General features: G+C 41.2%; 1 protein-coding gene across 1 annotated transcript; it reads right to left on the bottom strand.

The window, feature by feature from the left end:
* Positions 1–1,891, bottom strand: RASD1 (ras related dexamethasone induced 1). Its single transcript, XM_066576685.1, has 2 exons — positions 1,543–1,891; positions 1–1,051 (listed from the first exon to the last, which is right to left on the bottom strand). Exons 1-2 carry the CDS (start codon positions 1,862–1,864, stop codon positions 522–524), a joined length of 852 nt encoding a protein of 283 aa, XP_066432782.1. The 5' UTR covers positions 1,865–1,891; the 3' UTR covers positions 1–521.
* Positions 1,892–22,670: the final 20,779 nt, after the last annotated feature.

The raw sequence follows: 22,670 nt of genomic DNA, 5'->3' as shown, positions 1-22,670 counted from the left end.
TAAGTTTTCATTTTGTTTATTACGTAAAAAAGACATAAAACGGACAACAATGAAATATTCGACCAGGTACAAACAAGTGGATTTGTTCAGATCCATGTACAATACTCCAGGAGAGTGCCGAAGCACAATGTAAACAGTCACTGAGTCCTTGCACCGCGCAGTCCGCCGTTCCCCCCTCTCCCTAAACACTTGACAAGTCCAGATTGTGGCTCGCACAGGAGAGGAGGGGGTAGGGACGGACAGACGGAGTACTACAACTCTCACAGAGCTCGATCGGCATACGCCAAGTCCAATATACACCTCTCACCGCTGCTTCTTGTCATACAGTCCAGTATCAGCAAGGCCGGCCACTACTTTCCACTCGAAGGCCCGACCAGAAGGCACGGAGGGGCAAAACGGTTTCCCCTCTACGGTCATGCCTCCACGGCTCGGCTTTTTTTATTTTTTTGGCCACTGCCAAGATCTTTTGTTTCTCTATGTATATATTTATAAAGCCCGCTAGGCTTAGTGACGGCTCGGCCCTAGCTGATGACGCATCGCTCCTTGTCCTTACTTTGGCTACCACCAATAGCTTTTTCTCGGATATACATTAAGTCACTATGGATGCTTGGTCTTCGGGCAAATGGAGCTATGATGCCATAGGCGTCTCCGTCTTCCTTCACCTTCTTCCCCTTGATGGACTTTTTGTGCAAGATCTCACAGTACTGGACAGAGACCTTACGGTGGAGGTCTGGGCTCATCTCACTAGGTAACTTGGCCATGGTGAAGAGAGCTTGGAACATCTCATCCAACTGGGAGTTCTTCTTGGCAGAGACCTCAAAGTAGGAGCAATTATTGTCCTGTCCAACCAACTGTTCAATTTCATGGGCTTGGACCTCTCGGTAGAAATCCCGATCGCCCTTGTTGCCACAGATGACTAGAGGGACATCGATGTTCTCTTTGGTCTTGTTCTTTAGACAGGATTTGGTCTCAATGATCTGTTGCTTCAAGCGTTGGACTTCCTCAAAGGAGTCTCGGTTGTCAAGACTGAAGACCAAGATAAAGACATCACCTGGAGAGAAAAAGGAGAAGAACAGGTTAGTGGCTGAAGAAGACTCTGGAGGGTTCATCCTGCATCTCAAGACTAGACTAAGCAGCTCATGGAAGAGATCTGCACATCAAAAGGCTGAAGGACGCAGAACTAGACAGGACCAGGCATGAAACCCAACAACTAGAAGTTCACATCTCATCTGCAAGTCACATCTACTGCACCCACCCATGACTTTCTAGTATTTCTAGTTCCACAACTGCTGTAGACTATGCAACAAGTAGCTACTTCTAGAAGTTTAAGGCTTATATGCTAATCTTGGAGATGTCTGAGGGCAAGAAATGCAACTTCTACATACAATAGGTCCTATTTATGGGACTTCTAGTATCTCAATAACTTTAGATCTATCAAAGTAACAGCTCAGCCATGAGAATATTCTGAGACATCTGCTGCAGGGAGATATTGTAGTAGATGAGTGCTAGCTCTGCAGCCCAGCCATGCATTGTGGTACTCACCAGTAAGGATGGATAGTCTCCTCATGGCAGGGAAGGGATGGTTCCCGGAGGTGTCCAGGATGTCCAGCTGGTACACCTCCCCCCTGATGCTGTAGAACTTGCGGTGGAAGTCCTCTATAGTCGGGGTGTACTGCTCCTCGAAGCGGCCGCTCAGGAAGCGGGAGACGATGGAGGTCTTGCCCACCTTGGAGGAGCCCAGGATGACCATGCGGTAGCAGTTCTTGGCCGGGATGTTGAGCTCGGTCTCGTTGGGACACATCTTCTTGATCATTGCTGTCAGTTTGCTTCTGACTGTGCACGGAGCGTCGGCGCTGAGCAGCATAAGGACAAGGCTGAGGCTGGAGGAGAGCGAGAGGCAATTGTCAGCTGCTGCTGCCTGCCGCCGCTTATATAGACGGGCCGGACACGCCCCCTACTGCGTCACCGTGTCACTACAGAGCTGAGCTCAGTGCTGGCAGAGAGAAGGCAGAGGCTGTGCGGAGCGGACAGTATAGTATAGGGATCCACACAGGGGCACACTGTCTACAAGAGAACATACACGGGGGTACACTGTATACAGAAGCACATACACAGGGGTACACTGTGTCTACAAGAGAACATACACGGGGGTACACTGTATACAGAAGAACACACACAGGGGTACACTGCATCTACAGAAGAACATACACAGGGGTACACTGAGAACATACACGGGGGTACACTGTATACAGAAGAACATACACAGGGGCACACTGTATCTAGAGAAGAACATACACAGGGGTACACTGTATACAGAAGAACACACACAGGGGTACACTGTATCCAGAGAAGAACATACACAGGGGTACACTGTATACAGAAGAACATACACAGGGGTACACTGTATCTAGAGAAGAACATACACAGGGGTACACTGCATCTGTAGAAGAACATACACAGGGGTACAATGTATACAGAAGAAAATACACAGGGGTACACTGTATCTACAGAAGAACATACACAGGGGTACACTGTATACAGAAGAACATACACAGGGGTACACTGTGTCTACAAGAGAACATACACGGGGGTACACTGTATACAGAAGAACATACACAGGGATACACTGTATACAGAAGAACATACACAGGGGTACAATGTATCTGTAGAAGAACATACACAGGGGTACACTGTATACAGAAGAACACACACAGGGGTACACTGTATACAGAGAAGAACATACACAGGGGTACACTGTATACAGAAGAACATACACAGGGGTACACTGTATACAGAAGAACATACACAGGGGTACACTGTATACAGAAGAACATACACAGGGGTACAATGTATACAGAAGAACATACACAGGGATACACTGCATCTGTAGAAGAACATACACAGGGGTACAATGTATACAGAAGAACATACACAGGGGTACACTGTATCTACAGAAGAACATACACAGGGGTACACTGTATCTGTAGAAGAACATGCACAGGGGTACACTGTATCTATAGAAGAACATACACAGGGGTACACTGTATCTAGAGAAGAACATACACAGGGGTACACTGTATCTAGAGAAGAACATACACAGGGGTACACTGTATCTAGAGAAGAACATACACAGGGATACACTGCATCTGTAGAAGAACATACACAGGGGTACACTGCATCTGTAGAAGAACATACACAGGGGTACACTGCATCTGTAGAAGAACATACACAGGGATACACTGTATCTGTAGAAGAACATACACAGGGGTACACTGTATCTGTAAAAGAACATACACAGAGGTACACTGTATCCAGAGAAGTACATACACAGGGGTACACTGTATCCAGAAATGTACATACACAGGGATACACTGTATCTACAGAAGAACATACACAGGGATACAATGTAACTAGAGAAGTACATACACAGGGATACAATGTAACTAGAGAAGTACATACACAGGGATACAATGTATCTACAGAAGAACATACACAGGGGTACATTGTATTTACAGAAGAACATACACAGGGATACACTGTATCTACAGAAGAACACACACAGGGATACACTGTATCTAGAGAAGAACATACATGTGCATAGGAGATCACACAGGGATACCTCGTATCAACAGAAGACCATACACAGCGATAAAGTGTATTTAGAGAAGAACATACACATGTATAGGAGATTATACACAGGGATTCAGTATATCTGTAGAAGAATATACACAGGGATACAGTGTATCTACGAGAATATACACATGTATAGGAGATCACACAGGGATACGTTGTATCTATAGAAGAATATACACAGGGATCACACATATGGATATATTGTATCTATAGAAGAACATACACAGTGATACATGTATAAGGGATGACACACAGGGATTCTGTGTACTTATAGAAGACCATACACAGGTATACATGCATAGGAGATCATACATAATATATCCACTGTATAGGAGAAAATACACAATACAATGTATCCATAGGAGAACATACACAAGTATGGAGTGCATTTACAGGAGATGACACACAGTGTATCTACTGTATAGGAAACAATACACAGGGATGTAGTGTATCTATAGGACACCACACACAGGTATACATGCATAGGAGATCACACACAATATATCTATTGAAAAGGAGAAAATATGTATCTATAGGAGAACATACACAGGTATACAGGTGACCTGCAGATCATATACAGTATCTACAGGAGATCATACACAAGGATACAGTGTATTTACAGGAGATTACATACAGGTGTATATTATAATACACAGGGATACAGTGCTTCTATAGAAAACCATACACAAGAATACAGTGTATCTACAAGACACCATGCACAGGAATAGAATGTATGTATAGGAAACCATACTGTACAAGTATACAGTGTACTATAGGAGATCACACACAAGGATGCAATGTATCTACTGTATAGGAAAAATACACAGGTGTACAATGTATCTATAGGAGATCACACACAGGTATAGAATGTATTATGCACAAGTACACTATGTATACAGGAGATCACACACAAGTATACAAACGATCTAGATCTTGTAATACTTAATATACAATATATCTAGTGGAAATCTCAGTATATACAGAGCACATCTCTAGTAGATCATAGCACAAATTACATTGTGTCTATAGGAGAGGATAGTAATATACACAGGTGCACGATATATTTCTGTGCATATACTGTAGCATACAATGTATCCACTGGAGATCATAGCACATCCAAAAAGAGACCACCTACAGGAGATCGCAGTGATAATAGTATTCCCTCAGACCCCTTAACACAGCACTTATGTTATACTGGGCATCTATAGGTCTCCTGGCAGACTGAGCATGGCATGTTCTAATTATACAGAGCATCACCTATATGCACGCATCTCCTTCCCCTTATCAGATTGTCAGCTCTGTGGGCCAGAATTACCATTCTCAATCCATGCATGTCCTCACAAATATTGTATAACCTGGAGCCTGTACGTTATATACCAACATAGTTCTATGAAGGAGCTGAGCCACAGAGCTTACACTCATTTAAGGTGAACACTTGCATGTGCTGATTGTTGATAGGAGCAGATAGTGTCTGGTGTGTTCCCATGTATAACACAGCCCTGTATTTCCTCTATCCTCTACACCAGGGGGTCTTGTTAATATTTAATAGGCAGATATTATCTCACAGCACATGCTCCTGCATTACCTCCCTCGCTGCAGCGCTCATCCTGGTGATTATTTGCAGGTTGTCTCCATGCAGAATGTCTATGGATTAGTTTGTGCCCTTGCAATGACTGCCATTGTGCTTATACTGCACCGGAGACATCCTGCAGCGCCTCTAATTGCTTTGTGAGGCTGGTGAGGGGAGTTTTAAGGAAGGTGCTATGAAAACTTTATTTTTAATTGACCCCGCACTCTATGCTTCAGTCTTCAAATATTTATGTGTGAGCACTATGCCTTTAATAAATAGACTGGTATATTAGAGTGTTCAGGTGCAGTACTGGCCTGGGCCGCTAGAGGGCGCTAGAGATCTGAATCTTCTTGGGTCTTCTGATATCAGATTGACAGTCACTGAAGCTGTTGTGATCAGTGATTTGTCTTTGGATGTAAACATGTGGATTATCAGGGACTCAGGTGGCCGGAGGTAATCATCAGCCTCTGAGATGGAAGTGGCCTCAGGAAATGAGAAGACGGAGGTTAAAAATAAGGGACTTATTATTTTATCAGCATAATATGGAAATAGTTGCTATCTCTCTCCACGTGAGTACGGACTGGCTCACAGAGGACGACAAGCGTCTTCCATTTTCTTAACCAATTCCTTTTGTAGGGTCCCCTCACCTGTTCTTGTAATATATATATATATATATATACACTGAATGGCCACTTTATTAGAGCCCCCCATCAAGTAGTGCATTGCACCTCCTTTGGCCTTCATAACCCCCCTATAATGGCTCCAGTAGTAATATTGATCCCCATAGTGACCTCACTAATAATAGTGACCACGTTAGTGGCCCCAGTAGTAATGGTGACCTCTATAGTCAACCTAATAGTAATCGTGTCCCCCACAGTGGCCCCAGTAGTAATAGTGACCTTGTTAGTGGCTACAGTAGTAATAGTAAACCCCATAGTGGCCCCAGTAATAATAGTGACAATGTTAGTGGCTCCAGTAGTAATAATGAACCCCATAGTGGCCCAGTAGTAATAGTGACCATGTTAGTGGCTCCAGTAGTAATAGTGTCCCCCACAGTGGTCTCAGTAGTAATAGTGTCCCCCACAGTGGCCCCAGTAGTAATAGTGACCATGTTAGTGGCTCCAGTAGTAATAGTGAACCCCATACTGGCCCCAGTAGTAATAGTGACTATGTTAGTGGCTCCAGTAGTAATAGTGTCCCCACAGTGGCCCCAGTAGTAATAGTGACTATGTCAGTGGCTCCAGTAGTAATAGTGTCTCCCACAGTGGCCCCAGTAGTAATAGTGACCATGTTAGTGGCTCCAGTAGTAATAGTGACCATGTTAGTGGCTCCAGTAGTAATAGTGACCATGTTAGTGGCTCCAGTAGTAATAGTGAACCCCATACTGGCCCCACTAGTAATAGTGACCATGTTAGTGGCTCCAATAGTAATAGTAAACCCCAGAGTTGCCCAGTAATAATAGTTACCATGTTAGTGGCTCCAGTAGTAATAGTGAACCCCATAGTGGCCCCAGTAGTAATAGTGACTATGTTAGTGGTTCCAGTAGTAATAGTGTCTCCACAGTGGCCCCAGTAGTAATAGTGACCATGTTAGTGGCTCCAGTAGTAATAGTGACTATGTTAGTGGCTCCAGTAGTAATAGTGAACCCCATAGTGGCCTCAGTAGTAATAGTATCCCCCACAGTGGCTCCAGTAATAATAGTGACCATGTTAGTGGCTCCAGTAGTAATAGTGAACCACATAGTGGCCTCAGTAGTAATAGTGTCCCCCACAGTGGCCCCACTAATAATAGTGACCATGTTAGTGGCTCCAGAAGTAATAGTGAACACCATAGTGGCCCCAATAGTAATATTGACCGTATTAGTGGCCTCAGTAGTAATAGTGACCTCCACAGTGGCCCCAGTAGTAATAGTGGCCCTCATAGTGTCCCCAGTAGTAATAGTGTTCCACATACAGTGGAATAGTAACCCCCCATAGTGGCCCTAGTAGTATTAGTGTCCCCTATATTGGCCCCAGTAGTAATAAGTGACCCTTATAGTAGTCCCAGTAGTAATAGTAACCCTGTTATTGGCCTCTGGCTGGGCAGCATCCCTACAGGCATTCCACCCACCCAGCCTGCAGCTCCAGTCTGGTGGCGGTAACATCCGCTGCTGAGTCTGGGACTGCTGACCTCTCCCCTTGGCTACTGCGCTGTGTACAGGATGGTGGACGCAGACACCGGAGGGAAGAGATCAGTAGTCACGGACTTTGCACTGCTGCCGCCGGAACAGAGCTGCAGGCTGGGTGAATGGAATGCCTGTTAGGATGCTGCATGGTTGGTGAACAGCATAAATTGAGGTGGAGAGCCAGATTAGGCTCGCAAGCCTTGTGTTTGACATGTGCTCTAGATGATGAAATCCTTCTGCAGGAATATCGGCCCCTGCGGACAGGAAGCTTCTTGTAGTTGTTGCAGATGAGATGGCGGTGCTGACAGGTTCTGATCAGCTGACAGGAAGGGGTCATCGATTCATACTGCTTGTGCCAAATTCTGACCTCCCATCAGCACAGGGCAGCAGAAATCTGGATCCATCTGAGCAGGAGATGTTTTTCCACTGCTCAGTGATCCAATTTTTGTGCTCTTTTGCCCCCCGGAGTCTCACCATTTTTTAATGCGATTGTCAATGGGACTTTCTAATGTTAAAAACACATCGCACAAAAATCGTAAAGCACCAACCTGCGATGTGTTTTTAACATTAGAAAGTCCCATTGACGATCGTGTTAAAATAACACAGTGATATCACAGCGTTAAAAACACGCAAGTGGGTAGGAGCCCTTCGACACAATGGCATTGGAGCTGGTCTTCTGCTGTTATAGCCCATCAGTACTAAGGAATAACGAGTTGTGCGTTCGGACACGTTAGTTGGAGTCCCACCATTGTATTCGGCCGCTCCTGACTGTGCAGCGCCTGTTGGTCAGAATGATTCCTGACATCCTCCTCTGACCCCTTTCGGTGATGAGTTGTTTCTGTCCACAGGATCCCATTCTGCTGGATGTTTTCCTCCATCACACCATTCTCTATATACTCTCCACACCAATGCATGAGAAAACACCACAAGGCTGTCAGTGACATCCCGGCCCGGCTAGTCCAGCACTGATGACCGGACCTCGTTGGAAGTCACTCAGATCGCTGGATATTTCCTTCTAATGTGGATTCACACTGAAACGGATCCATGGAGAACTTGTCATGTGATTTTATGCTGCACTTCGGGGTTACGGGGAGAATCTCAATACAGGGAAGCGCCAATCATGAGAGCCCCGGGCTCTAATAAAGGGGCCACTCAGTCTCTATATATAAATAATACGTGTGTACTTATTACTGGAGTGTTAACATTGGAATACTACCACACTGTGCCAAATAATACTTGCTTTGACACGTAATCTATGTACATAGTGACTCCACCAGCAGAATAGTGAGTGCAGCTCTGCAGTATAATACAGGATGTAACTCAGGATCAGTACGGGATAAGTAATGGATGTGCACAGTGACTCCACCAGCAGAATAGTGAGCGCAGCTCTGTAGTATAATACAGGATGTAACTCAGGATCAGTATAGAATATGTAATGTATGTACACAGTGACTCCACCAGCAGAATAGTGAGTGCAGCTCTGGAGTATAATACAGGATGTAACTCAGGATCAGTACGGGATAAGTAATGTATGTACACAGTGACTCCACCAGCAGAATAGTGAGCGCAGCTCTGTAGTATAATACAGGATGTAACTCAGGATCAGTACAGGATAAGTAATGTATGTACACAGTGACTCCACCAGCAGAATAGTGAGTGCAGCTCTGTAGTATAATACAGGATGTAACTCAGGATCAGTACAGGATAAGTAATGTATGTACACAGTGACTCAGCCAGCAGAATAGTGAGTGCAGCTCTGGAGTATAATACAGGATATAACTCAGGATCAGGACAGGATAAGTAATGTATGTACACAGTGACTCCACCAGCAGAATAGTGAGTGCAGCTCCTGAGTATAATACAGGATGTTTCTACACAATGACTCTACTGTTTATGTAGATTTAGATTACATTCTCTGTATCATGAGGGCCTTCGACATAAATGTGAATATACTGGCTACAGGTGTTTTTCAAGCCTTTTTTATACTATTACATTCTGGTGTATTATATGCTAACTTTCCTACTTCCTTACCTGAGTTTCCCAGCATGCATAAATCTTGCTGTAAGTAGCACTGTTTTAGACTTTTCTATCATCTAGGAAGCAGGAAAATGGGTGACGGGATGTAAATTGTTACTTGCAAGAATAAATGCACTAATAATTGTAGTTTATCAGCCACTGTGTGATTATTAATATCTTTGACTCTACTCTAAAAATAACTACTTCCAAACCTTATGTTCACTGCCCAACGGACTGGTCACTGATGGACATTAAATGCACTTCAATCACCAGTCTGCATACTATCTGTCCATGAACCAGCCAGCCCCACTGGTGATGGGTACTGCACATAAGGGGTTTATGGGGTATAAGACCCCACAATACCTACAGTGTAATCATAATATCGCCCCCCAATATAGGCTGCACATTTAAAAGAAGTTTGATTTGATTTACAGATTATGAATATAGCAGTCATGTTACACATTGGAACCAATGACTAAGAGGTAGGTGGAAGATCCTTAAAAACAATTTTAGGAAACTAGGATGTAATCTTAGGGCAAGAACTTACAAAGTAGTAGTTTCTGAAATACAACCTGTACCTCATGCCAGACCAGAAAGGTAGCAGGGGATTAGGGAGGTAAACAAGTGGCTCCGGAGGTGGTGTAGGAAGGAGGGGTTTGGGTTCATAGAGAATTGGGCTGACTTTGCTGTTGGCTACAGGTTCTACTGTAGGGATGGGCTGTATCTCAATAGGGAGGGTGCAGCTTTGCTGGGGGAGATGATGGCTAGAAGGTTGGAGGAGTGTTTAAACAAGGGACTGGGGGACCATTAGAGAGATAGGGGAGGAAGATAGTGTAGACAGTGACCTGGAACTAAGTATTGGAAATTGGTGTGGAGCGGTGGGAGGGGTTAGTACAGTTAGAACTGGCAGAATAGTGAGTAGGGATACACTTAATATAACAAAAACCTAAATTTTCTAAACTGTATGGTGACTAATGCTAGAAATCTGACCAATAAAGTAGCTGAACTAGAAGTAATAATGTCCAAGGAAAACTATGACATAGCAGGAAAAACTGAGACCTGATTAGATGAAAGCTGTGACTGGGCAGTGAATTTACAGGGTTATAATCTTTTCAGAGGGGATTGTAAAAAACAGAAAGGAGGAGTTTGTCTTTATGTAAAATCCTATATAAACCCCACATTGTGGAAAGATATATGGGAGGGAGATGAACATGTGGAGTCTCTATGAGTAGAAATACATGGAGTGAAAATTACGACATAGTGGGAATAACTAAGACCTGGTTGGATGAAATCTGTGACTGGACGGTGAACTTACAGAGTTATAATCTGTTCAGAGGGGATTGTAAAAAACAGAAAGGAGGAGTTTGTCTTTATGTAAAATCCTATATAAAGCCCACATTGTGTAAAGATATATGGGAGGGAGATGAACATGTGGAGTCTCTATGAGTAGAAATACATGGAGTGAAAATTACGACATAGTGGGAATAACTAAGACCTGGTTGGATACAATCTGCGACTGGGTGGTGAACTTACAGGGTTACAGTCTTTTCAGAAGGGATTGTAAAAACCAGAAAGAGGGATAAGTTTGTCTTTATGTAAAGTCCTGTTTAATGCCCACACTACGGGAATTGCACTCGACGAGTAATGGATATTTTCAGTCCGATGACTTCACAACGACCGTATCATAGCCATCCAGATACGTGGTAAACCAGTGAACATCTCAATCTTACAGGTCTTTGTCCCAACAATGGATGCCGATGTAAAAATCATTCAAGGTATTTATGCTGAAATCCAGAAAACTCTAAATGAAATGCCCAAAAAGGACATCATTTACATTATGGGTGAATTCAATTCTAATGTCAGAAGCGAGCTAGAAGCAATCATCACTGGAAGATTCAAGCTTGGTGAAGGAAATGAAGCCGGTGATCACCTGGTACAGTTCTACCAAGAAAACCGGCTTAGGATAACAAACACATGGTTTATGCAACCTAAATGCCGACTGTACATGCGGACATCTCCCAATGGCCTCCAGCGAAATCAGATTGATTACATCCTGTGTCATCATCATTGGCGAAGTTTAGTTGTAGCATTAAAAACCTTTCCTGTCGCCGACTGTGGCTCTGATCATGAGCTCCTTGCAGCTAATATCAAGATCAAATTCCATAGCATTAAGAAAGGTGCTCCATTGAGAAAATTTGACACCTCTAAAATCCCCCAATCATACACTATTGAAGTAGCAAACCAATTGGAACTGTTTAACTCATCAGAAAAGCATCCAGAGGAACTATGGCCACAGTTAAAGAAACAGCCAGTAAGCATCTCACCTATAAGAAGCAGGAAAAATGACGTTATTGGTTGTCCGAGCAAATCCTCAGAATAGCTGATAAAAGAAGAGCAGCAAAGGCGGCCGGCAACAAAAATGAAGATTCAACTAAATGTCGATTTTTTAAGCGAGCGGCAAGAAAAGATAAGAAAATGGACTGGAATGAGCGTTCCAAACAACTCAAAGCAGAAGCCATGAAAGGCCATATCTGAGGCATATTCTCACAGGTCAAGATGGCCCAAAAACCTTTCATGGCATGCAACAGCACCATCACCAAAAGAGTATCCAGGATAGGTGGAGGGAATACACAGATGAACTATATGGCTGCAACCACATACCTGGACCATTGCATGAGCCTGTGGACTTGGAGCCTGCATTATGGAGTCAGAAGTGGTTGTGGCAATGAAACAACTAACCAAAAATATAGTACCAGATATAGTTAACATACCGGCAGAGCTAGTGCTGCCAGTACCATTGAAAACCATCACAGCGCTGTGCCAGGCAGTATGGGCATCCACACAATGGCCACAGGACTGGAAAAGATCTGTCTTCATCCCTCTACATAGAAAGGAGACTCCAAGAATTCCTCCAAATACCGAACAATAGCTCTCATTCCGCATGCAAGCAAGATCAGAAGTTGAGGCGGCGCTCCCTGATGCTCAGGCAGGATTCCGGCAAGGACGCGGCACCCGTGACCATATTGCAAACCTGCGATGGACCATGGAAAAAGCTCGAGAATACCAAAAGAATATCTACATGTGCTTCATCGACTGCTTTGACCATGACAAGCTATGGCACGCCCTACAAGAGCTAGGCATATCGGCACATCTAGTCAAGCTGATAAAATCATTTTATACCAATCAGGAAGCCACTGTGAGAACACAGTATGGGGACACAGATTGGTTTGAGGTCGGCAAAGACATCCAACAGGGCTGCATCCTCTCACCCTTCTTGTTTAACCTACATGCGGAAGTATTCATGTGGAAAATGGACCTAGACAAATTGGAAACTAGGGTGAAAATAGGTGGCCGAAACATCAACAATCTCCGTTATGTGGATGACACAACTCCGCTTGCTGAAAAAGAAGCCGGTCTGAAGCCGCTGGAAGATTAACACTGAAAGTGAAAAAATGGGCCTCGACCTGAATGTAAAGAAGAGTAAAATGATGACAACTGCAAAAAATGGCCAAATTCAAATTTAACAACGATGCCGTAGAATGCTTACGAGACTTCATCTTCCTTGGTTGGAGAATCTATGGATCTTGTGTATCTGAGCTTTTCCAAAGTGTTTGATACTGTGCCGCATAAAAGGTTGGTATATAAGATGAGAATACTTGGTCTTGGCGAGAATGTGTGTGAGGGCTTAGTCACACGGGCGCATTGGTGCCCAAGTTACTGCAGGAAGAAGACGGCCGCACTTCAGGACGGACGTCTCTCTGCAGCGCTGGAGGAAAGAACATGTGATCGGCTTCATTGCCGGTCATGTGTTCTTTCTTCCGCGCTGCGGGGAGTCGTCCATCCTGAAGTGCGGCCGTCTTCTTCCTGCAGTAAGGGCTCAGTTACGCGGGCGCATCGGCGCCGACGTGACCGTGTGACTAAGCCCTAAGAGGGTAAGTAACTGGGTCAGTGATAGAAAGCAGAGGGTGGTTATAAATAGTACATACTCTGATTGGGTCACCGTTACTAGTGGGGTACCACAGAGGGCAGTATTGGAGGGGGTTACTAGTGCAGTACCATAGGGGGCAGTATTGGAGGGGTTACTAGTTGGGTACCACAGGGGGCAGTATTGGAGGGGTTACTAGTTGGGTACCACAGGGGGCAGTATTGGAGGGGTTACTAGTGGGTTACCACAGGGGGCAGTATTGGAGGGGGTTACTAGTGGGGTACCACAGGGGGCAGTATTGGAGGGGGTTACTAGTGGGGTACCACAGGTGGCAGTGTTGGAGGGGTTACTAGTGGAGTACCACAGAGGGCAGTATTGGAGGGGTTACTAGTGGGGTGCCACAGGGGGCAGTATTGGAGGGGGTTACTAGTGGGGTACCACAGGTGGCAGTGTTGGAGGGGTTACTAGTGGAGTACCACAGAGGGCAGTATTGGAGGGGTTACTAGTGGGGTGCCACAGGGGTCAGTATTGGAGAGGTTACTAGTGGGGTACCACAGGGGGCAGTATTGGGGGGGTCACTAGTGGGGTACCACAGGGGGCAATATTGGAGGGGGTTACTAGTGGGGTACCACAGGTGGCAGTATTGGAGGGGTTACTAGTTGGGTACCACAGGGGGCAGTGTTGGAGGGGTTACTAGTGGGGTGCCACAGCGGTCAGTATTGGAGAGGTTACTAGTGGGGTACCACAGGTGGCAGTATTGGGGGGGTTACTAGTGGGGTACCACCGGTGGCAGTATTGGAGGGGTTACTAGTGGGGTACCACAGGTGGCAGTATTGGGGGGGGGTTACTAGTGGGGTACCACCGGTGGCAGTATTGGGCCCTATTCTTTATAATATATTTATTAATAACCCGGTAGAAGGATTGTGCAGTAAACTATCAATATTTGCAGATGATACAAAACTATGTAAAGTAATTAACACAAAAGGACAGAATGTGGGTGCAATCTGGATAAATTGGGGGACTGAACAGAAAAGTGGTAAATAAAGTTTCACACTGATAAACTTAAAGGGGTTGTCCCGCGCCGAAACGTTTTTTTTTTTTTTTTCAACCCCCCCCCCCCCCCGTTCGGCGCGAGACAACCCCGATGCAGGGACCTAAAGAAAGCTTACCGGAGCGCTTACCTTAATCCCCGCGCTCCGGTGACTTCTATACTTACCGGTGAAGATGGCCGCCGGGATCCTCTTCCTCCGTGGACCGCAGCTCTTCTGTGCGGTCCATTGCCGATTCCAGCCTCCTGATTGGCTGGAATCGGCACGTGACGGGGCGGAGCTACACGGAGCTACACGGAGCCCCATAGAGAACAGGAGAAGACCCGGACTGCGCAAGCGCGGCTAATTTGGCCATCGGAGGCCGAAAATTAGTCGGCTCCATGGAGACGAGGACGCTAGCAACGGAGCAGGTAAGTATAAAACTTTTGATAACTTCTGTATGGCTCATAATTAATGCACAATGTACATTACAAAGTGCATTAATATGGCCATGCAGAAGTGTATAGACCCACTTGCTGCCGCGGGACAACCCCTTTAAGGTTATACACATGGGCAGAGGAAATACATGTCACCATTAAACACTAAATGGGAAACCACTGGGAACACTGACATGGAGAAGGAATTTAGTTATCTGTAAGCTTAACTGGAGCAACCAGTGTCAGGCAGCTGCTGCCAAGGCAAATAGGATCATGGGGGACATCACAAGAGGTCCAGGGGCACATGATGAGAAGATTGTTAAGCTGAATTGGATGGACATTGTCTTTTTCCAGCCTTATATAGAGCACTCTAGTGACTGATATGCCATATATCAGGCAATCTAATGATTCAGATACAATGTACAGAGCACTCTAGTACCTAATACACAACACAGAGAGCATTCTAGTGATTGAGATGTAATACGGACAGCACTATAGTGACAGGTATACAATGCGGAGAACATTCTAGCCCCAGATACATAAGTTACTCTCCTATTATACCGGACACGGTCACTTAGTATTTTGGGCGATTTAGACAGAAATATGGATACATTTCAGTAGTAAACATACAATATGGTGGTCTACAAAAAACATGACATCACTTCAATATTAAAACAATGCAGACGTCTAGTATCCATGAGCGCTAATCGCCCGGTGGAGACCTTATTATATGGATTCAGACATTTATATCCATGCACCAAGGTTATTATAAGATGCTTCATCTGAATAAGTAGCTGCTGGATATAAAAGCCAAATCAATTACTCATCATCACAGTGACGACAGGAATCCAGCCCTATAATCACTGACTGCGGCAGAACCACTCAAATCATCCTCCTGCGTCATAATAAAGTACAACTTCAGGGAGCTATGGACTTATCACACAGGAGGAGCCGTAAGAATTCACAGTAGCATAGATATCACGCATCTCTCATCTGTAGACAGCGGTGGTCATTCTCCAGTGGTGCAAATAACTTAAAGTCAGCGCAGCCCATCACATAACATGTTCATATGTAACCACCGTGTAGAAATGTGTAATGTCACAGATAAATAATGCTTCATATGTGTTATATACACCATGAATTACTGTAACCAGATTATATAATGCATGCACAAATCTAGTCACATCAATGCCTATAAGGGCCAGTATTACTAATATCTGTGTACATAGGGGCAGTATTATAGTAGTTATATTCTTGTACAGAGGAGCAGTATTATAGTAGTTATATTCTTGTACATAGGGAGCAGTATTATAGTAGTTATATTCTTGTACATAGGGAGCAGTATTATAGTAGTTATATTCTTGTACATAGGGGCAGTATTATAGTAGTTATATTCTTGTCCATAGGGGGCAGTAGTATTATAGTAGTTATATTCTTGTACATAGGGGCAGTACTATAGTAGTTATATTCTTGTACATAGGGGCAGTACTATAGTAGTTATATTCTTGTACATAGGGGGCAGTATTATAGTAGTTATATTCTTGTACATAGGGGCAGTATTATAGTAGTTATATTCTTGTACATAGGGGGCAGTAGTATTATAGTAGTTATATTCTTGTACATAGGGGGCAGTAGTATTATAGTAGTTATATTCTTGTACATAGGGGCAGTACTATAGTAGTTATATTCTTGTACATAGGGGCAGTATTATAGTAGTTATATTCTTGTATATAGGGGGCAGTATTATAGTAGTTCTATTCTTGTACATAGGAGGCAGTATTATAGTAGTTATATTCTTGTACATAGGAGCAGTATTATAGTAGTTCTATTCTTGTACATAGGGGGCAGTATTATAGTAGTTATATTCTTGTACATACGAGCAGTATTATAGTAGTTATATTCTTGTACATAGGAGGCAGTATTATAGTAGTTATATTCTTGTACATAGGGGAGCAGTATTATAGTCGTTATATTCTTGTACATAGGAGGTAGTATTATAGTAGTTATACTCTTACACATAGGGGGCAGTATTATAGTAGTTATATTCTTGTACATAGAGGGCAGTATTATAGTAGTTATATTCTTGTACATAGAAGGCAGTATTATAGTAGTTATATTCTTGTACATAGGAGGCAGTATTATAGTAGTTATATTCTTGTACATAGGGGGCAGTATTATAGTAGTTATATTCTTGTACATAGGAGGCAGTATTATAGTAGTTATATTCTTGTACATAGGAGGCAGTATTATAGTAGTTATATTCTTGTACATTGGAGGCAGTATTATAGTAGATATATTCTTGTACATAGGGGGCAGTATTATAGTAGTTATATTCTTGTACGTAGGGGGCAGTATTATAGTAGTTATATTCTTGTACATAGGGGGCAGTATTATAGCAGTTATATTCTTGTACATAGGGGGCAGTATTATAGTAGTTATATTATTGTACATAGGAGGCAGTATTATAGTAGTTATATTCTTGTACATAGGAAGCAGTATTATAGCAGTTATATTCTTGTACATAGGGGGGCAGTATTATAGTAGTTATATTCTTGTACATAGGGAGCAGTATTATAGTAGTTATATTCTTGTACATAGGAGCAGTATTATAGTAGTTATATTCTTGTACATAGGAGCAGTATTATAGTAGTTATATTCTTGTACATAGGGGGCAGTATTATAGTAGTTATATTCTTGTACGTAGGGGGCAGTATTATAGTAGTTATATTCTTCTACGTAAGGGGCAGTATTATAGTAGTTATATTCTTGTTCATAGGGGACGGTATTATAGTAGTTATATTCTTGTACATAGGGGGCGGTATTATAGCAGTTATATTCTTGTACATAGGGGGCGGTATTATAGTAGTTATATTCTTGTACGTAGGGGGCAGTATTATAGTAGTTATATTCTTGTACATAGGAGGCAGTATTATAGTAGTTATATTCTTGTACATAGGAGGCAGTATTATAGTAGTTATATTCTTGTACATAGGGGGCAGTATTATAGTAGTTATATTCTTGTACATAGGAGGCAGTATTATAGGAGTTATATTCTTGTACATAGGGGGCAGTATTATAGTAGTTATATTCTTGTACATGGGAGGCAGTATTATAGTAACTATATTCTTGTCCATAGGGGGCAGTATTATAGTAGTTATATTCTTCTACATAGGGGCAGTATTATAGTAGTTATATTCTTGTACATAGGAAGCAGTATTATTGTAGTTATATTCTTCTACATAGGGGGCAGTATTATAGTAGTTATATTCTTGTACATAGGGAGCAGTATTATAGTAGTTATATTCTTGTACATAGGGGGGCAGTATTATAATAATTATATTCTTGTACATAGGAGGCAGTATTATAGTAGTTATATTCTTGTAGATAGGGGGCAGTATTACAGTAGTTATATTCTTCTACATAGGGGGCAGTATTACAGTAGTTATATTCTTGTACATAGGGGGCAGTATTATAGTAATTATATTCCTGTACATAGAAGCAGTATTATAGTAGTTATATTCTTGTACATAGGAGAAGTATTATAGTAGTTATATTCTTGTACATATGGGCAGTATTATAGTAGTTATATTCTTGTACATAGGGGCAATATTATAGTAGCTATATTCTTGTACATAGGGGGCAGTATTATAGTAGTTATATTCTTGTACATAGGGGACAGTATTATAGTAGTTATATTCTTGTACATAGGAGGCAGTATTATAGTAGTTATATTCTTGTACATAGGGGCAGTATTATAGTAGTTATATTATTGTACATAGGGGGCAGTATTATAGTAGTTATATTCTTGTACATAGGGGGCAGTATTATAGTAGTCATATTCTTGTACATAGGAGGCAGTATTGTAGTAGTTATATTCTAGTACATAGGGGGCAGTATTATAGTAGTTATATTCTTGTACATTGGAGGCAGTATTATAGTAGTTATATTCTTGTACATAGGAGGCAGTATTATAGGAGTTATATTCTTGTACATAGGGGGCAGTATTATAGTAGTTATATTCTTGTACATAGGGGGCGGTATTATAGTAGTTATATTCTTGTACGTAGGGGGCGGTATTATAGTAGTTATATTCTTGTACATAGGAGGCAGTATTATAGTAGTTATATTCTTGTACATAGGAGGCAGTATTATAGTAGTTATATTCTTGTACATAGGGGGCAGTATTATAGTAGTTATATTCTTGTACATAGGAGGCAGTATTATAGGAGTTATATTCTTGTACATAGGGGGCAGTATTATAGTAGTTATATTCTTGTACATGGGAGGCAGTATTATAGTAACTATATTCTTGTCCATAGGGGGCAGTATTATAGTAGTTATATTCTTCTACATAGGGGCAGTATTATAGTAGTTATATTCTTGTACATAGGAAGCAGTATTATTGTAGTTATATTCTTCTACATAGGGGGCAGTATTATAGTAGTTATATTCTTGTACATAGGGAGCAGTATTATAGTAGTTATATTCTTGTACATAGGGGGGCAGTATTATAATAATTATATTCTTGTACATAGGAGGCAGTATTATAGTAGTTATATTCTTGTAGATAGGGGGCAGTATTACAGTAGTTATATTCTTCTACATAGGGGGCAGTATTACAGTAGTTATATTCTTGTACATAGGGGGCAGTATTATAGTAATTATATTCCTGTACATAGAAGCAGTATTATAGTAGTTATATTCTTGTACATAGGAGCAGTATTATAGTAGTTATATTCTTGTACATATGGGCAGTATTATAGTAGTTATATTCTTGTACATAGGGGCAATATTATAGTAGCTATATTCTTGTACATAGGGGGCAGTATTATAGTAGTTATATTCTTGTACATAGGGGACAGTATTATAGTAGTTATATTCTTGTACATAGGAGGCAGTATTATAGTAGTTATATTCTTGTACATAGGGGCAGTATTATAGTAGTTATATTATTGTACATAGGGGGCAGTATTATAGTAGTTATATTCTTGTACATAGGGGGCAGTATTATAGTAGTCATATTCTTGTACATAGGAGGCAGTATTGTAGTAGTTATATTCTAGTACATAGGGGGCAGTATTATAGTAGTTATATTCTTGTACATTGGAGGCAGTATTATAGTAGTTATATTCTTGTACATAGGAGGCAGTATTATAGGAGTTATATTCTTGTACATAGGGGGCAGTATTATAGTAGTTATATTCTTGTACATGGGAGGCAGTATTATAGTAACTATATTCTTGTCCATAGGGGGCAGTATTATAGTAGTTATATTCTTCTACATAGGGGCAGTATTATAGTAGTTATATTCTTGTACATAGGAAGCAGTATTATTGTAGTTATATTCTTCTACATAGGGGGCAGTATTATAGTAGTTATATTCTTGTACATAGGGAGCAGTATTATAGTAGTTATATTCTTGTACATAGGGGGGCAGTATTATAATAATTATATTCTTGTACATAGGAGGCAGTATTATAGTAGTTATATTCTTGTAGATAGGGGGCAGTATTACAGTAGTTATATTCTTCTACATAGGGGGCAGTATTACAGTAGTTATATTCTTGTACATAGGGGGCAGTATTATAGTAATTATATTCCTGTACATAGAAGCAGTATTATAGTAGTTATATTCTTGTACATAGGAGCAGTATTATAGTAGTTATATTCTTGTACATATGGGCAGTATTATAGTAGTTATATTCTTGTACATAGGGGCAATATTATAGTAGCTATATTCTTGTACATAGGGGGCAGTATTATAGTAGTTATATTCTTGTACATAGGGGACAGTATTATAGTAGTTATATTCTTGTACATAGGAGGCAGTATTATAGTAGTTATATTCTTGTACATAGGGGCAGTATTATAGTAGTTATATTATTGTACATAGGGGGCAGTATTATAGTAGTTATATTCTTGTACATAGGGGGCAGTATTATAGTAGTCATATTCTTGTACATAGGAGGCAGTATTGTAGTAGTTATATTCTAGTACATAGGGGGCAGTATTATAGTAGTTATATTCTTGTACATTGGAGGCAGTATTATAGTAGTTATATTCTTGTACATAGGAGGCAGTATTATAGGAGTTATATTCTTGTACATAGGGGGCAGTATTATAGTAGTTATATTCTTGTACATGGGAGGCAGTATTATAGTAACTATATTCTTGTCCATAGGGGGCAGTATTATAGTAGTTATATTCTTCTACATAGGGGCAGTATTATAGTAGTTATATTCTTGTACATAGGAAGCAGTATTATTGTAGTTATATTCTTCTACATAGGGGGCAGTATTATAGTAGTTATATTCTTGTACATAGGGAGCAGTATTATAGTAGTTATATTCTTGTACATAGGGGGGCAGTATTATAATAATTATATTCTTGTACATAGGAGGCAGTATTATAGTAGTTATATTCTTGTAGATAGGGGGCAGTATTACAGTAGTTATATTCTTCTACATAGGGGGCAGTATTATAGTAATTATATTCCTGTACATAGAAGCAGTATTATAGTAGTTATATTCTTGTACATAGGAGCAGTATTATAGTAGTTATATTCTTGTACATATGGGCAGTATTATAGTAGTTATATTCTTGTACATAGGGGCAATATTATAGTAGCTATATTCTTGTACATAGGGGGCAGTATTATAGTAGTTATATTCTTGTACATAGGGGACAGTATTATAGTAGTTATATTCTTGTACATAGGAGGCAGTATTATAGTAGTTATATTCTTGTACATAGGGGCAGTATTATAGTAGTTATATTATTGTACATAGGGGGCAGTATTATAGTAGTTATATTCTTGTACATAGGGGGCAGTATTATAGTAGTCATATTCTTGTACATAGGAGGCAGTATTGTAGTAGTTATATTCTTGTACATAGGGGGCAGTATTATAGTAGTTATATTCTTGTACATTGGAGGCAGTATTATAGTAGTTATATTCTTGTAGATAGGGGGCAGTATTACAGTAGTTATATTCTTCTACATAGGGGGCAGTATTATAGTAGTTATATTCTTGTACATAGGGGCAGTATTATTGTAGTTATCTTCTTGTACATAGGGCGCAGTATTATATTAGTTATATTCTTGCATATAGGGGGCAGTATTATTGTAGTTACATTCTTTTCCTAGGGGGCAGTATTACAGTAGTGTTAGTAAAAGCAGTACTATGGGGAATTGTATTTTAAGTAATTTAAATGCTACTGGGCCTGTAAACTTTCCTTGGGTATTTTTCAATAACAACCTTTAAAGATCACAGGTGAATTGTAAGTCGGAGCAGTCAGGACATGAAATAGGTCAGGTCATAAGAAGGTCTCGCTCACCTGCTTAATCCCTGTTTTATTTTTTTTGGTCTCAGATAACCTGCAACATGTTGTTTCTCAAAGGATGGATTCAGTATAATTAGAAAATGACAATCTCTGATGGTAATCTTAGGGTATCGGTGTGCTGGGGCTCTCTAAGCTGCTAGATGGGGGTTTATTTGACCTTGTTCAGGAGGGCGGAGGTTCCAGCGCCGTACATTTTCAGGGACAGAACAGGTGAAGTGAACGGTAAATGACACGGTGTCCTGGCAGCAGCTATATAAGGAAGCACTGGGTAGGCTTTCTCCTGGGTTTGTTGATTGCAAAATACTTACCAGTTTTACAGAAATTAACAAATACTAACTGTATGTTATCAGAGTCAGATAAAAGAACTGACAGGTCGTTGATTAGCAAATATTCTGGATTGTTGGGTCATCATAGAAAATTACACTGAAGTCTATGTCTACTTTCATACAACTTATGTACATTTGTAAAAAAAAAAGTAAGTGAACCCTTTGGAGTTCCTTGTATTTCCACATCGATTACTGCTAAAATGCAGTCTAATTGTTATCAAAGTCACG

This window comes from Eleutherodactylus coqui, chromosome 8, assembly GCF_035609145.1.
Source record: "Eleutherodactylus coqui strain aEleCoq1 chromosome 8, aEleCoq1.hap1, whole genome shotgun sequence".
Taxonomy (NCBI): domain Eukaryota; kingdom Metazoa; phylum Chordata; class Amphibia; order Anura; family Eleutherodactylidae; genus Eleutherodactylus; species Eleutherodactylus coqui.
Note: the sequence above shows the minus strand (reverse complement) of the source record. Positions and strands in the feature narration are given on the sequence as shown.

Bases quoted from the DNA above. Each gene is read 5' to 3' on its own strand.
- RASD1 (XM_066576685.1), bottom strand. From the start codon at position 1,864: ATGCTGCTCAGCGCCGACGCTCCGTGCACAGTCAGAAGCAAACTGACA. The intron at 1,052-1,542 runs GTGAGTACCACA...TTTTCTCTCCAG, and splicing joins GAGACTATCCATCCTTACTG to GTGATGTCTTTATCTTGGTC.